Source organism: Eschrichtius robustus, chromosome 3 (assembly GCF_028021215.1).
Source record: "Eschrichtius robustus isolate mEscRob2 chromosome 3, mEscRob2.pri, whole genome shotgun sequence".
NCBI classification, from domain to species: Eukaryota; Metazoa; Chordata; class Mammalia; order Artiodactyla; family Eschrichtiidae; genus Eschrichtius; species Eschrichtius robustus.
Window position 1 is genome coordinate 146,852,707 of NC_090826.1, and position 14,516 is coordinate 146,867,222.

The window sequence follows — 14,516 nt, forward strand, 5'->3', positions numbered from 1 at the left end:
TTGATTCGATACTGGGCCCAATAAAATGATTTTGAGTATTTTAGGTGAAAGATAGAATGGTAGTAGGAAAAATAGGTTGTTTTTCTATTAGACATTAAGTTTGACGGAAAAAAAACTTTAGATAACTCCGAGTGTTGGTCCTTCTAATCTGAGTGTAGGTTTTCCCACCAGAGACAGACATGGTTGTCTTTACCCTGTCCCGTAAACCCAAGAGGAGCGAAGTAGAGACTATTTTGTCGAGCCTGATTCTTCTGCTGAAATAGGTGTTGGATTGATATGTTATGATGTCCATGATATCAAGGTAGAGGCAGCAATAATTAGCTCTCAGGGCTGATTACCTCTCTCCAAGAGAGCTGGGCTTTGGGTCACTCCTGAGTTCCCTTGATTGACATGCCAAAATTTTGAAGAAGTACAGAGTTATGGTTACCAGGGGCAAAAAGGTTGTTAGCATTTGCCAAGAATGAATGCCTAAAAAGTGTGACTGTTCTAGAGGTAGCTGTGTTCTAAGAGTATGGTCAAAGGAAGTGGAGTCCTGGGATGTAAAGGTTTGGGGTGAGGAGATTTCTAAGTGCTTAGGTAACTCTAAGTGCGATTTTATTGGCGAGGAAACAATAACACTGTATTAGTTCCTAGAACAGTGGTCTAGTCTGAGGTTGATGTTGTGTATGGGCAGAGTCTGTCCGTCTGAACTTTGCTGCTTGGAGGACGTACTTTGGGTTGGAAGGCTCCGTATCACATATGATTAGATTTTTTGTGAGTCACAGACGTGGAGAGTGAACCTGGCTCTGAAAAGCTTTATCCTGTGCATTAGCAGAATTCTCAATGATTTGGCCTATTTGTCTTCTACGCCCCCAAGCCTTGGGGTTTAAGAAATGGTGTGTTTCCAGAAGTTTTTCAGGAGTGCACACACTGTTGAATATGGCTTTGGCAGCTGTGCTGTTGTGGTCGTCGAGGTGTGGAAGAGCGTCTTCGTTCTCGGTCTCTTGTTGTGAAGAGCTGGTCCTTATCAGTAGTTCATCCTGCCGGCCCACAGTGAAATGATGTGATGAGAACACTCTCGAACTCAGAGTGAACGGGACATGGCACCTGCCACATCAAACAAAGATAAACACAGGCAGAGGTCACTTTCCATCTTTTATAGACCTGATCTTTATCGACATCACCTGTGTATCCTGCTGTGTACACAAGGTTTCACATCCAGAGGCATCGATGTCGTGGGAATGTATTCCAAGTATGTGTTTTTAAGGTTATTTGTTCTTCTGTTTCCATGAACAGATATCAGTATTACCTGCAAGTCAAAAAAGACGTGCTTGAAGGGCGGTTGCGATGTACACTGGAACAGGTGATCCGGCTGGCGGGCCTAGCTGTGCAAGGTAAGAGAGTGGGGACCGGTGTGTGACAGTCCGTCTTCTGTTGGATGCTGGTGTTGCTGGCCTCTCAGAGGGAAAGTTAAATTTACTTAAACGATCCCTTAGTAACTCTCACTTTTCATCTCAAGGTATCTTACATTAAAAATGCAGAGATAGTGATTTTTGGAGGCAGGATGTTGGATTTCTCAAAGCTGTTTGCAAGTTGCTCATGCTTGTATAATTTTAGTTTTATTTGAAGAAGCAGCAGCTTTCATCCCTTCTCTAAGTAAAGGTACATTGCAGGGTTGGTGGAACATTTTCTTAGAATTTTTTCACTGCCCAACATGGTCATATTTTGTGGCTTGACGCTATGACTGTGTGACTTTCACATCAGTTTCAAGTGTGAGAGCTTAAAACATTATAGTGTAATTTATTCCGACACAGTTAAAGAGAGAAATTTAGAATGCAAGATTGTAATGTGGAACAACAAATGTGTGTTAGAGTACATTTATCTTTCAACTTGTCCTACTTAGATTGATCAGACACCTATGTTTTTATCTTCTCTAAATTGTTACACATATTTACGTAACACACCATGTAATTTTTTACATATATTTATACATTACTCTTTATTGAGTGGTAGCTTCATTGTCTTTAGTCATGTTGAAAACAAGATAAAAGTATAATTTTTAAAGAGAGACAAGTTTCCCTTGTAGTCATGATGTTCTTTAAAATCAGGTACCGTCCAAATGCAAGCCTGCCAGCCTCCAAGTCCTGGCTATGTGGATTGTTGTTGTAGAAGCTGAGAACTGAACTTCCCACCTGTAACTGCACTGAAGTTAAACCTTTTGGGTTTGAAATGTCTAAAGAGGCAGCCTTTCCTTGATAACTTTCATTTTTGGGATATTAGCGGGTTAGCGATTTTTGTCGGACGTATGATTCCTAGTAGTTAGCTCCTCCTGTTACCCTGTGGATTGGAAGTACGCAAAATATGTTGTATCTCATCTGTTCACCTAAAGGCTGGAAGGGGAAGGAGCAATGCCCAGAACGATATAACAAAACCATCTGTGGTTATAACTGAAAAATCATTAAAACAGTGGAGAAGACACCCTTAATGGGGAGAAGAGAGAGAAGATCCAATGGGTCCCTCATCTTCAAATTGGGTCTTTCTCCTTTAAAATGCTTCCTTTTCACTTACTCTCTTTTTTTCCCTCTCACTCTTTAATCATTGGGCTCATTACAGGCATCCTGGATATTGGAGGACCCTAGTGGTAGCTTTCAGGCTGAAGGAAGTTGGTGAACTTACTCTGGGTTCCCTTTTCCTTGGGTCCTTGAAGCTCACTGTTCAGTCTGATGAAACCTCCTCTAGCTATAATATTTGTAAAATAATTTTTCTGAGAACCCTTATTGGGCAGTTAGAAAGCCACATCAACAGAGATAAAAGTTGTGATGAAATATGACAACAGATAACTGACCTTGGAATTAGGCAGAGCTCACGATCTTTGGTGTTCCTGAGTACCTCACCTTGTAATTAGTTATGTGCTGAGCTTGTAGGTACATCTTTGCCTCCTTGGTAACGTCTTTACACTGGCCTTCTGTGTGGATCCCCTCACTCTCTAGCTCTTGTTACCTAAAAGATACCTGAATCCATTTCTACCTGATGCTAAACATTTTACATGAAATTAAAATTTCATGCTGTTTTGAATTTTTGCTTTTTTTTTTTTTGAGAGCAAGTAGGATTAGAAGCAAGACATAGATTTATGATAGAGGCTCACTGTATTCATTTTACATGTGCTCAAACTTACAACTGTGAGATGAAAACAGGACAAAACAGAATTTTGGGCATCTTATAACATGTGGAGTTGTTTAGAAGGTGTAAAAATTTGCAAGGATGCTTGCCAAGGGTGATTTACAGTGGGAATTTCCAGCTTCAGATATATGAAGAGATGCAGATGGGTTTGGCTCTTCAGTTCTCTAAATTAACCTTGAGTTGAAAAGTCCCCTTGGCAGATATTATTAAGATATGTGTTGGTGAATACTTAATAAAAAGATAAATATAGATTTAACTTTTTAAAATAGCTTAGGAATCACTTTCAAATTTCCCCATTCTTTCTAGAAAATTATGTAGCAGTGCTCACGTGCTGATATTTACATTATTGCTATGTAAAAGTGGTAGTAACATCAAACCCATCGTGGCACTGTTTTTATTTAATAATAGTACAGAAGTAGGATAAAGTGGCGAGAGTAAATGTGGTGATAAGTTTACCCCATTTTATTCCATCTTTAATGTCATATAATAAAGACTCCTTCCCCTTCTTTTCTTTTCAGCTGATTTTGGAGACTATAATCAGTTTGATTCTCAGGATTTCCTCAGAGAATATGTGCTATTTCCAATGGTAAGTGTAATTTCCTTCTTCTTAATTAATTTTCTACCTTCTTTGGATATTTAATTCTTTCCTTTGAAAATCTCAGAGGAATTTACACACATATTCCCTAGGGAGAATGTCCCTGCATTTATAAAGTAGGGACAAGTTTTGTAAGACACTGAGAAAGGTAAAGATGCCTCTTCTTACCTCCTCAAGACACTTCCTGCCCCCGGCCCCATCACACCAGCCTCCACTACTATGTTCTGTCTTCCTTTCTGAGCACACCCAGCTTGGTCCCATCCCAGAGCCTTTGTACTGCGCCTCCTCTGCCTGGAATGCTCGACCCCAGGTCTTCTTATGACTTGTCATTCAGGTCTTGATTCAAATATCACCTCCTCAGGGAAGCCTTCCTTTTCCTTGACCATCTGTATTATACACTCCAACCATCCGGCACTTCCTGCCCTTTTATGCGTGTACTTCAGAGCTCTTTCAGTATCTGAACGTGTTCATTCTTTCTTTCATTTTTATTGTCAGCTGGAATGTCAGCTCTATGGTCCTTAAGCAGGGACCCTATCTATCTCATCCACTGTTGTCTGGCACATAATTTGCATGCATAAAAGTCTGTTGAGTGCGTCCATGGAGTAAAATGTTTATTCCTGGGTTAAATTAGGCATGAGGCTAGGTTTTTATCCCTGGAGTATTTTTGTTTGTTTTTTGGTAGCTTTGGAGTAATTGAGAAGAGCTTTCACGAGGAAAGTTAAAACATTTGAAAAACCATTTTAGGGAAAGGCTATACCCACTCCAACATTCCGGCTCTGATTTTAGAAATCACGAGCATTTACCACTTCTTTTTCCCCTGAGGGATAAAGTTATATAAGAAACGGTGCTTGTTCTCAGGGCGACGACAAAGTGGCTGAGTCAATAGGAAGTTTGCAAAATCCTAATGCAAATCCAAGTGTAACAAAGTATGATAGGGATTTTATGTGGGGAGGGGTGTCCTGTTTTGGGAGCTGAGGGTAGGTTGAAAGACTAATGGTGTGTGAGCTGCACCTTAAAGAATGAGCAGCATTGCAGCAGGCAGAGACGGAAGGAGCAAGGGATGCTCTAGACAGAGGGAGAAGAAGCAGAGGCGAGGTGGCCTGCGTAACTGGGTGGGAGCCAGCTGGCCAGGCTGACGGCCGCTCAGGGGTGCGGAGGGGAGTGGTGGCAGAGAAGCCTGAAACATCTGAGGAGTTAGAACGTGTGGGCTCCGTCCAGGGGTTCACGGACCCCATACTCTGAGGACCACTGGATTAGAGTAATGAGACCGTTTGCGGAAGGACGTCAGATAAGAATCTGTTGTGGTGTTCTCGGCAAGACACAGGAATTAGGTGTTGGCAGTGAAGATAAAAACAAAAAAGCAATGCAAAAGATATTTTGGAAGTACAGTGGGCAGAGCTTGGCACCTAAACTACTATGGCACATGGGAGAAAGTAGAGGGTCTGGCGACAAAGGTTTTAAGTTTTGAGAGACTAGGGTAAGTAAGGTTGCAGTTATTTCCTGTGTCAGTGATGAGATGAATCTAATTGGTCCAAAACTTAAAAAAAAATTTTTTTAAATTTTTATACAATTCTTAAAGGTTACATTCCATTTACAGTTATTACAAAATGTTGGCTGTATTCCCCATATTGTACAGTACATCCTTAAGCCTCTCTTATATCCAGTAATCTGTACCTCCCATTCCTTCCTCCCCTACTCGTAACCACTAGTTTGTTCTCTATATCTGTGAGTCTGCTTCTTTTTGTTATATTCACTAGTTTGTTGTATTTTTTTAGATTCTACATATAAGCGATATCATACAGTATTTGTCTTTCTCTGTCTGACTTATTTCACTTAGCATAATGCCCTCCAAGTCCATCCATGTTGTTGCAGATGGCAAAATTTCATTCTTTTTTTTATGGCTGAGTAGTATTCCATTGTGTGTGTATCCATACACGTACACACACATGCACACACTGCATCTTCTTTATCCATTCATCTGTTGATGGACACTTAAGTTGTTTCCATAGCTTGTCAGTTGTAAATATTGCTGCTATGAACATTGGGGTGCATGTATCTTTTAGAATTAGTGTTTTCTTTTTTTTCCAGATATATACCCAGGAGTGGAATTGCTGAGTCATATAGTAGTTCTATTTTTAGTTTTTGAGGAACCTCTCTATTGTTTTCCACAGTGGCTGCACCAGTTTACATTCCCACCAACAGTGTACAAGGGTTACCGTTTCTCTAAAGTGGTCGAAAACTTAACCTTATTCTTCTAGGTTAGGGAAATACTGCAAAATCTCTAACTTTTTATGAATAGCTCTCTCCTTATTCTTCTTCCCACCAAGATAATAGCAGTATTATCTGCTGGCCCTGCTGTTTTTTATGCCTTATTAATTCCACCGATTAAATCAACCTCCATTCAAAGAGATTAGCATATTACTTAGCAGAGAAGTTCTTCATAGGACTTGGTGTCAATATCCGTAAAATCTCAGAAGCTCACTCAAAAGTCAGGATGTTTTCTGGTGTGCTCGGCGGGAGGAAAGTGAAAGTGATACCTTAGAATTTTAGAGAACGTGTATGTTTGTGTCAAATGGAGACAATGAATTGGGTTGATAATTTTTCACAATTTTTTTTTTGTTTTTACCTTTCTCTCATTAAAGGTCTTTATCACATAGCCTTTAGGCAGAGATCAGGAGAATTTTCAAAGGTGATTACGAGCATGAGATGTATGAGTTTGTAGGTGGTAAAATGCTTTGACAGGTTAAAGTGCTGTAAAGCAGCAAAGGAGTTATTTTGTGTATCATACCTTTTTGAGAATAAGACCATGCCTCCGCTGGGCTCTAAGCAAATCAGATATTAAAACAGCAAAGACCTCATTCAGTCTCACTATGCCAGACAGATATTGATGTTGTTGTCCTTGGATCTAAAACTTTTCTCTTTGGTATAGTAGCTGCTAGTGACAGTGGCTATTTACATTCAAATTGAAATTAATTAGCATTAAATAAAATTAAAAATTTAGTTCCTCAGTTGCATTAGCTACATTTAAAAAAATGTTCAATAGCCACATGTGGCTCATGGCTACTGTACTGGAAAGCTTGGCTATAGAACATTTCCATCATTCCAGAAAGTCCTATCGGACAGCCCTCAGGATGACGTGGCAGAAGCTGATATCAGCATGCATATCTGAATCGTGAATATTCCTAGGCTTCTGCCATCAGTCATGTATCCTCTCCTCCACCCCACGACCCTGACCCCTGTTGTATCCTCGATACCCTGTGGCCTGTGGTCAGGAGGTTTAGAGTATAGGGGTCAAGTGTTCTGTGCCCATATCCTGGCTGTGCCACTTACTGGCTGTACAAACTTGGGCAAGTTATTTAACCAAAGCCTCCATTTTCTTATCTAAAACTGAGGATAACAAGCCTAATCTGACTGTGAGGCTAAAAGGAGAGAATGCATGTGAAGGACTTAATCGGGCACATGGTAAATTCTCAGTAAGTGTTTATTTAGTTGTCATCATAATCATCATTGTCCTCATATTATTATTATCATCAGCATTATTTTTCTGTCTCTGTTAGGCAAGCATAGGATGCTGAAGAGTGCTTTCCAGGCAACAATACTCTATGCACTTTTAAATGTGAGCAGACAGAGGACAAGCAGAGTGCATAGATTATCATTCAGCGGCTTCGCGTAACTTGAACTCTACTCAATACCCTGTAATGGCCTATATGGGAAAAGAGTCTAAAAAAGAGTCGATATGTGTATATGTATAACTGATTCACTTTGCTGTACAGCAGAAACTAACACAACATTGTTAATCAACTATACACCAATAAAAATTAAAACAAAACAAAAGCAAAAAAACCCTCGCTTGACAATATGAAACTGACACGTTGCATATTGAGCTCAGCTCAGCTCAGCTCAGCTCAGTCAATGTTTATTGATCGTCTACTGTATGTTGAGAGTTTATAAGCTGGCATTGTTCAAAGCCCTGAGATGGGCCCTGGAGGCAATGTGGAGGCTTGCTGCTTGCTGACCTTAGGTGCCTGTCATCTAGTAGAGGGAGGGAGACAAGGATAAAGGGTAAGATGAGTATCCAAATAACTATGTAAGAAAGACAATAGGTAGACTATGGTAAGAACTCTAAGAGAGACACACAGGGCAGAAGAGGTAGGTCCAGAGGGGGAAAGGCTTCTGTCCCACGTGAGAGGATATGGAAGCCCTGTCCAGGGAATGGTAGGTGTGTCAAGACCTGAAAGATGGAGTGAGACGTGAAAGCAGTTTGTGTTAGGAAGAGTCAGCCTGAGGTCTTGAACCCTTGAGAGAAGAGGTCTGAAGGGATGGCTGAGTCACACCGAAGAATGGTCTGAATGCCAGGCCCAGGTGTTGACCTAATTGAGTAGGCAGTGGGGAGCCATGGAAGGTTGCAAACTTTCTGCTTGGTTCCACTAGAGCTTTCAAAGGGAAGAATGCATTCCTTTGGTGGGGGAGGGAAGATGGGATGAATGGCTGTGTTTGATCTTATAAAGTAACCGAATTTGTCAAATGGCATTTCTGCAGCCGAGCAAAGAACAAAGTTAAGTACACAGGGCGCTCCCCAGGTGTGCAGCTGTGTGCAGGCTTGCTCTCTGCCATTTTTCATCCGAGCGCAGCCACTCTCGCCTGGCCCTGTGGTGGGACCACATACCTCAGGGAGGCCCCAGACACAGATGGAGGCCACCGGTGGGGTTGAGTACAATAGCAGAGGGGTCCCTTGGGACTTTTTCTTCTTTCGGAGTAGGAGACAGCAGTTTATTGGAGCACTTTTTGATCTTCGGTTATCTTTATTTTATTCTATTGCCACATGCCTTTTATTAGCTTTTCAAAATTAATATTGTGTTATTCCTAATACTCGGTACCTAGATGCACAGACATAGCTGGATTCCTAAGCCACGTGGCATCTTTGTGATTCCACAGCATAAAGCTGAAAACATCGAGCTTGTTTCCTATCATGGACTTGAGTTGTTTCAGTGGATGGCTAAACAGAAAACAGCAAATTAATCAGTAACACATGAAAAATGAGAGCTGCCAGCAATTCCCTCCGTCTTCTCTAAGGTTTCTCAGGACCATCTGCAGAGCTATAGAATTTCCAATATATAGTTATGTTCGCATATTCCAGCTTTAAGAAATATTGATTTTCTCCAGTTGCATCATTTGAGATGGGATGTTTCTTGCAGTTTTGAGGTGTACCTTTTTGGGGGTAGTGTTTCATGAAAAGCTGTTAAATTGGACGTAATCTTTATATAAATCATAGTTTAGAACCAAGGGAATGAGGCATTCTGGATGTTTTCTGTGAAAACATCAGTCCCCCCGTCAAGTGTCTTTGATGAGCCTTGGAAGGCTCACCGCGACACACAGCTCGGACCCCCTTCTAACGCCCCCTCTGGAGCTCAGAGGAAGACGGAGCACATCTGTGCCCTCCTTGGTGCTCACCAGCCTGGGGGGCGTGGAAGTTGCACCTGGGAAGGGCAGAGGCATCTGGGCCGGAGCCACCGAAAGGGATGGGATGAGCTATAGAATCTCCATGCCTGTCAATGTCTCAGGAACTGATTGATCTCCCCATCTTGGATGTATTCCTCCAGACTCCATCTCACTTTCCTGCTAAATGTTTAACAAGCCCTTTAAATACTCCCACCGTCATTGAAGGGGAGTTGGGAAGCAATGTATCCAGTTGACTCTAATCCCATGGGAGCCAGCACAGCACTGGTCCAGGGGCCTGGGATTCAGTTGGTCGAGACACCAGCTGGTCAGCTCCCCACCTGTTACCTTCCGGAGCTCCGCTGAGGCGGCTGAGTGGTCGTGGCCTCTTTTGCTCCCAAGGCCCCATCAACTAGCCTCTGAATGAGCCAGCTCTGACTTCAGGTGGCTCTGAATTAGTTTGCTGGGATTGTGCTGGTGGATAGAAAGGCCAGGCACAGTCCCTTCTTGGGCTCAGCTTTGGAAGGGATGGTGACCTGGAAACTCATTTGCCTGTATATCCTCATTGTTAAAAACGTGTAAGCGCTTACAAAGCATTTTTTTAAACTTTTAATTTTATATTGGAGTATAGTCGATTACCAATGTTGTGTTAGTTTCAGGTGTACCACAAAGTGATTCAATACATGTACGTGTATTTATTCTTTTTCAAGTTCTTTTCCCATTTAGGCTGTTATATAATATTGACCAGAGTTTCCCTGTGCTATACAGTAGGTCCTTGTTGGTTATCCATTTTAAATATAGCAGTGTGTACACGTCAATCTCAAACTCCCTAACTATCCCTTCCCCCAAACCCTACCCCCTGGTAACCATAAGTTGGTTCTCTAAGTCTGTGAGTCTGTTTCTGTTTCTTACAAAGCATTTTTAATAAAAGTCCAAGAGGCAGGCAGATAGGGAAGAAGAAGGTAAATGAAAAAAGAGCTATTCCCAGATCCTCCAGAATTTAGATGGCAACCCCAAATATGCCTTGAAATAGCCTGTTACAGTGGAGAGCCCTGTTACAAAAGTAAAAATGAACCTCTGTCCTAAAAATGACAACCTTTAATTCAAAGGAGTAAAGGGAGACTGAGGAAGTGAAGCTAATCAGGAACAACTTCGAGAAAAAAGAGAGCTTTTAAGGTTTGCAAGCAAAATAGCAAGTGACCTGAAATGCTTTCCCTTTTGGTAGGATTTGGCCCTGGAAGAAGCTGTTCTGGAGGAGCTGACACAGAAGGTGGCCCAAGAACACAAAGCGCACAGGTAAGGCGGGGGCTGCCTGACCCAGCACGTGGCCACCGTCCTGTCCGAGGCAGGAGACGTTCGGCCCCTCCTCGCAAGCCCCGGCTTGAGTCAACACAGTTCTGTTTCTTGTAGCAAGTGATTCAGCTCTGTTCTGAGAGTGCATGTAGATTTGAAAACTGTGCTACCACTCCCCTTTCTTTTTTCTCTCTCTCTCCCTTTTGTTTTTTCCTCCCTCCCTCCCTTTCTTTTTTTTTTTTCTTTTTTCCTTTTTTTCTTTCACACCAGTTGGCCCACACAGATGTGGAGTTGTTGGCCAGAGGAATTCCTCTCTGTGACCTTCCTAAAACTGTTGCCAGACCTGGGAAGCCTGGGACTGCTTGTGCTGAGTGCAGACCTCAAGAGCTGCTTTGGGTGGGAAAGTCAAGGTCAGGAGGGAAAAGAGTGAGACTGAAGGCATCCCTGAGAGCTTGATCAGGGCCACGTGGAGCTCTTTGGGACATGTGCAGTGGTCCTAGACTCTTCTCTTATCTTGGTTACTTGGCTCCCAAAATGTCATCCTCATAAACTTTTGCCTTTCTTCCTTTTTTCCTTCTTTCTTTTTTAGCAGTGGAGATTTTTTTCCCAGGTGGGAGAAAAATACATTTTTTTTTTTTTAAAGCAGGCAGCATTATTCACCAGGATGTCTGGAATAATTATTTAGTGTTTATAGGGCTGTGGCTCTTAATTATATACTTTACCTTCCTCTTATTATTCCCTGTTGAGTAAAAGGCTACTGAGGAATATATTAATGCATTACTTAGTAATGCACCATGCCTGCACAGTTGGTTGGGTGACAGTGGCTTTTCCCAGAACTAAAACCACAGTTCTGGAATTTGCCACCAGGAGGGTAGGATCTTCCACTGACTTTATTGCTCTTAACCATTTCCTCCTTTGATGCTCTTTTGATTTTAGTGGCATCCTGCCAGCAGAAGCTGAGCTTATGTACATCAATGAGGTGGAACGTTTGGATGGCTTTGGACAGGAAATCTTCCCTGTGAAGGTAGCATACCCTCTCCTTGCTTCAGCCGTCTCAGAACAGCACAGGCATTTGGAAAACCAGTGTTGATTGAGAGCAGAGAGCCAGAAGGCTTGGCTTTCTTACTGCTACGTGGCATTAGCTGGCAAGTCCAATTTACTTTAGGTAAAGCAAACCCTTTTTTGTAACGGAGAGGGTTTGAAGCTTTCCATGGTCTTCAGCAGAATATCTCATTTGTAAGACAACCTTCTGAGTGAGTACCAAACACCAGCCCATTTGGTGCCAAGAATTTATCGAGGCCACATCCAGCCTTCCAATGGGACAAGGAGCAAACATCATGCGTGCCTTAATACAGACCCTCCCCAGCAGTTTTCTTGCCCGTGCTTCTTTTCTTTTCTCTTCTTTGGGCTGATGCAGTGATAATTGTTTGTGAGGAAGAATGAAACATTTCCTGTATGCAGTCATACTTTATTTCTCCAGCTCTACAGAGCCTCTGTTGTGGGTTCCCAGCCCCTTTGGTGTTGTCTGGAAACTATGCCTAGGAAGTGGTTACAGCATCCTTTGCAACAAATCCACCTCCTGAAGTGGGTGTGGTTGGGGGGTCATGGTGCAAGGTCATTTACAGAGCTGAGCCCATCATACAAACTCATTTTCCTCTCTCTGCTGACCCACTTTGCAAAAGATGGAGTTTTATCAGAAACCTAAAGCAACTGGCACATCTCGGCAATTTGGGAGATGCCTGCAGTTTCAGCATAAACATTTCACTCCAGACTGGCTCCGCTGGCTGTTGTATAAGTGTTCTGTTCCCCCTCTGTTGCACGCTTGCAATTTGCCTTAATGAGAACTGCCCATGTGTATCAAGTAGAAGCGAGCAGGGTGGCCGCAGCTTCCAAAAAAGGCTAAATGGCTCTTTTTTAGATTTGTTTAATTTTCTTTTGCTTCTCTAATGGCTGCCCTTCATCGGGTTGTAATCCATTTTCCTTGCAATAATACCTTATGAAACCATCTGCATCCCACTTCCATTTCACCCACCCATATATAGTCATGACATTTTGGAAAATCACAGTCAACTTTTCTCCACTTCTAGAAAACTGACTTCTCAGGCCCTGGAAGTTGGAGGTTTTGTCATGGTGGTCATTTGCTTGTGTTGTCTTTAGTAATTCTGAACTGTGGGAAATAGAGGCAGTGGAGACAGTGTTGAAATCCACCGTGCTTGGTTCTGATGTGTTTTCTAGTCTGTCCTTCAGCGGGAAAAGTACAAGGGAGATACCAGAGCTTAGTCCGAGTGGGCAGATAGGCACGGCTGACTCACTGCCAGTGGGTGTAACTCAGCTGGGCTGCTGCTTTTTTTCTTCCTCCGCCACATATCTGTTCATGACTCAGGTGGCCACCTACAGACCACATGATTCCTGGCGACCCAAGGACGATGGGTGGGGCCGCAGTAGCCGTGTGGGCAGTGAGGGGGTCAGCTCTAAGTGAAAAAGCCACCAGGGAAGTATGCAGGGGCAGCCTGCACATGGGGATGGGGTCCCTTTGGGTTAGTACAGGTCCTTCTTGACCACGTAAGGTTTAAAAAGTGTGTTATGGATATGTCCCAGAGAAGAACATTTATGTTTAGTGTGGGTTTTTCCATGAGTGGTTTCTTAAAAATTTTCAAGGTTCAGGGCGGGAGTCCCTTCCATTTCCTGACAGGTCTGCCCCTCCCCCTCCACAAACACAGGGGTGGCCGCAGCCTCCATCCTCCTGTATTGTCGGAGCACGTGGGCGTGGAGGGACGGAGCTTCTGGAATGGGTCATACAGAGTCTGGAGCCTCAGTCCTTGGCTAAGCTGTTCTAACGGGTATCCGTTATGTGTTTTTTCCGTTGTCTCACCCTGGTGGCCTGCCCCTCCCATGTCCCCATCCACTCCCACCAGACCTCTGCACCCACCTACTGGCAACGTGCCCAGAAAAGTCTTTCTGCAGAATTTTCCTGTTTCTTCCCGTCTCTACTTCACCTATCTTCTTTTCCCTCACAGATTTTTCTGTAATACAGCTTACCTTTGAACTTCTCATAATTACCGAGGCCCTCTTTTTAAAAATTTTATTTATTTGTTTGTTTGTTTGTTTATTTATTTATTTTGCTGTGTTGGGTCCTCGTTGCTATGCGTGGGCTTTTCTCTAGTTGTGATGAGCGGGGGATTCTCTTGTTGTGGAGCACGGGCTCTAGTTGCGCAGGATTCAGTAGTTGTGGCTCGCGGGCTCTTGAGCGTAGGCTCAGTAGTTGAGGCACACGGGCTTAGTTGCTCCGCGGCATGTGGGATCTTCCCAGACCAGGGCTCGAACCCATGTCCGCTGCATTGGCAGGTGGATTCTTAACCACTGCGCCACCAGGGAAGTCCCCGAGGCCCTTTTTTCCTCCCCAGTTCTTTCTGTCTCGGCTTTTGCCATCAGCAGCTGTCTTTCCCTTTCTCTCTCTCTGTTAGAAGACGCCTACTTGAATGGAAGCTTTGGGAGGTGGGTTGAGAAGAGGTCCCTGAGAAGGGACACTGTCATCTTTGTGTCTTAAGTGGGATTAAGTATTCTGAGGGAGGTAGGGGTTTATCTTTTCCATCTTAGGTCTGGTTGGGCGTGGCCCTCCACTTACTCCACAAAGAGGATGTCCCCCGAGAGAAAGCAGGAGGCTGGGTGACAGTTTCCTCACTGGACGCTGAGCCTTGCTCCCACTCTGCTCTCAAGAACACTGGCCGCCGGGTTACACTGTTCCAGGCGGGAGGCTGGAGGCACCTGACTGGACCAAGAGACCAGACCGAAGCCCTCTGGGTTCCTCCAGACAGGGCCCAGCAGGTTGCCCGACAGTGAAGCCTGTCGTCCCCGTGCCCTTCCTGTGCTCACAAAGGTCCCAACCAGCATTTAGAATCCCACCCTGGAACGTGAATAGACAGCCGAACATCACCACCCCCCACGATGCCCTAATAGGAACAACAGACGTCAACCCAGTGAGAATGAAGCAGTGTGAAAGAGGCAGAGAGTCTGCAGGGTGAAGGGCCTCCTG

At 43.6% G+C, this 14,516-nt stretch overlaps 1 protein-coding gene across 1 annotated transcript in view; it reads left to right on the plus strand.

The window, feature by feature from the left end:
* The window catches only part of PTPN14 (protein tyrosine phosphatase non-receptor type 14), a 109,281-nt gene that overhangs the window by 51,835 nt on the left and 42,930 nt on the right, over positions 1–14,516 (plus strand). Inside the window, exons 3-6 of the mRNA XM_068541436.1 lie at positions 1,276–1,373; positions 3,678–3,745; positions 10,416–10,486; positions 11,420–11,507. Of these exons, the coding sequence (XP_068397537.1) occupies positions 1,276–1,373; positions 3,678–3,745; positions 10,416–10,486; positions 11,420–11,507 (325 nt within the window). The remainder of the gene's footprint in view (positions 1–1,275; positions 1,374–3,677; positions 3,746–10,415; positions 10,487–11,419; positions 11,508–14,516) is intronic.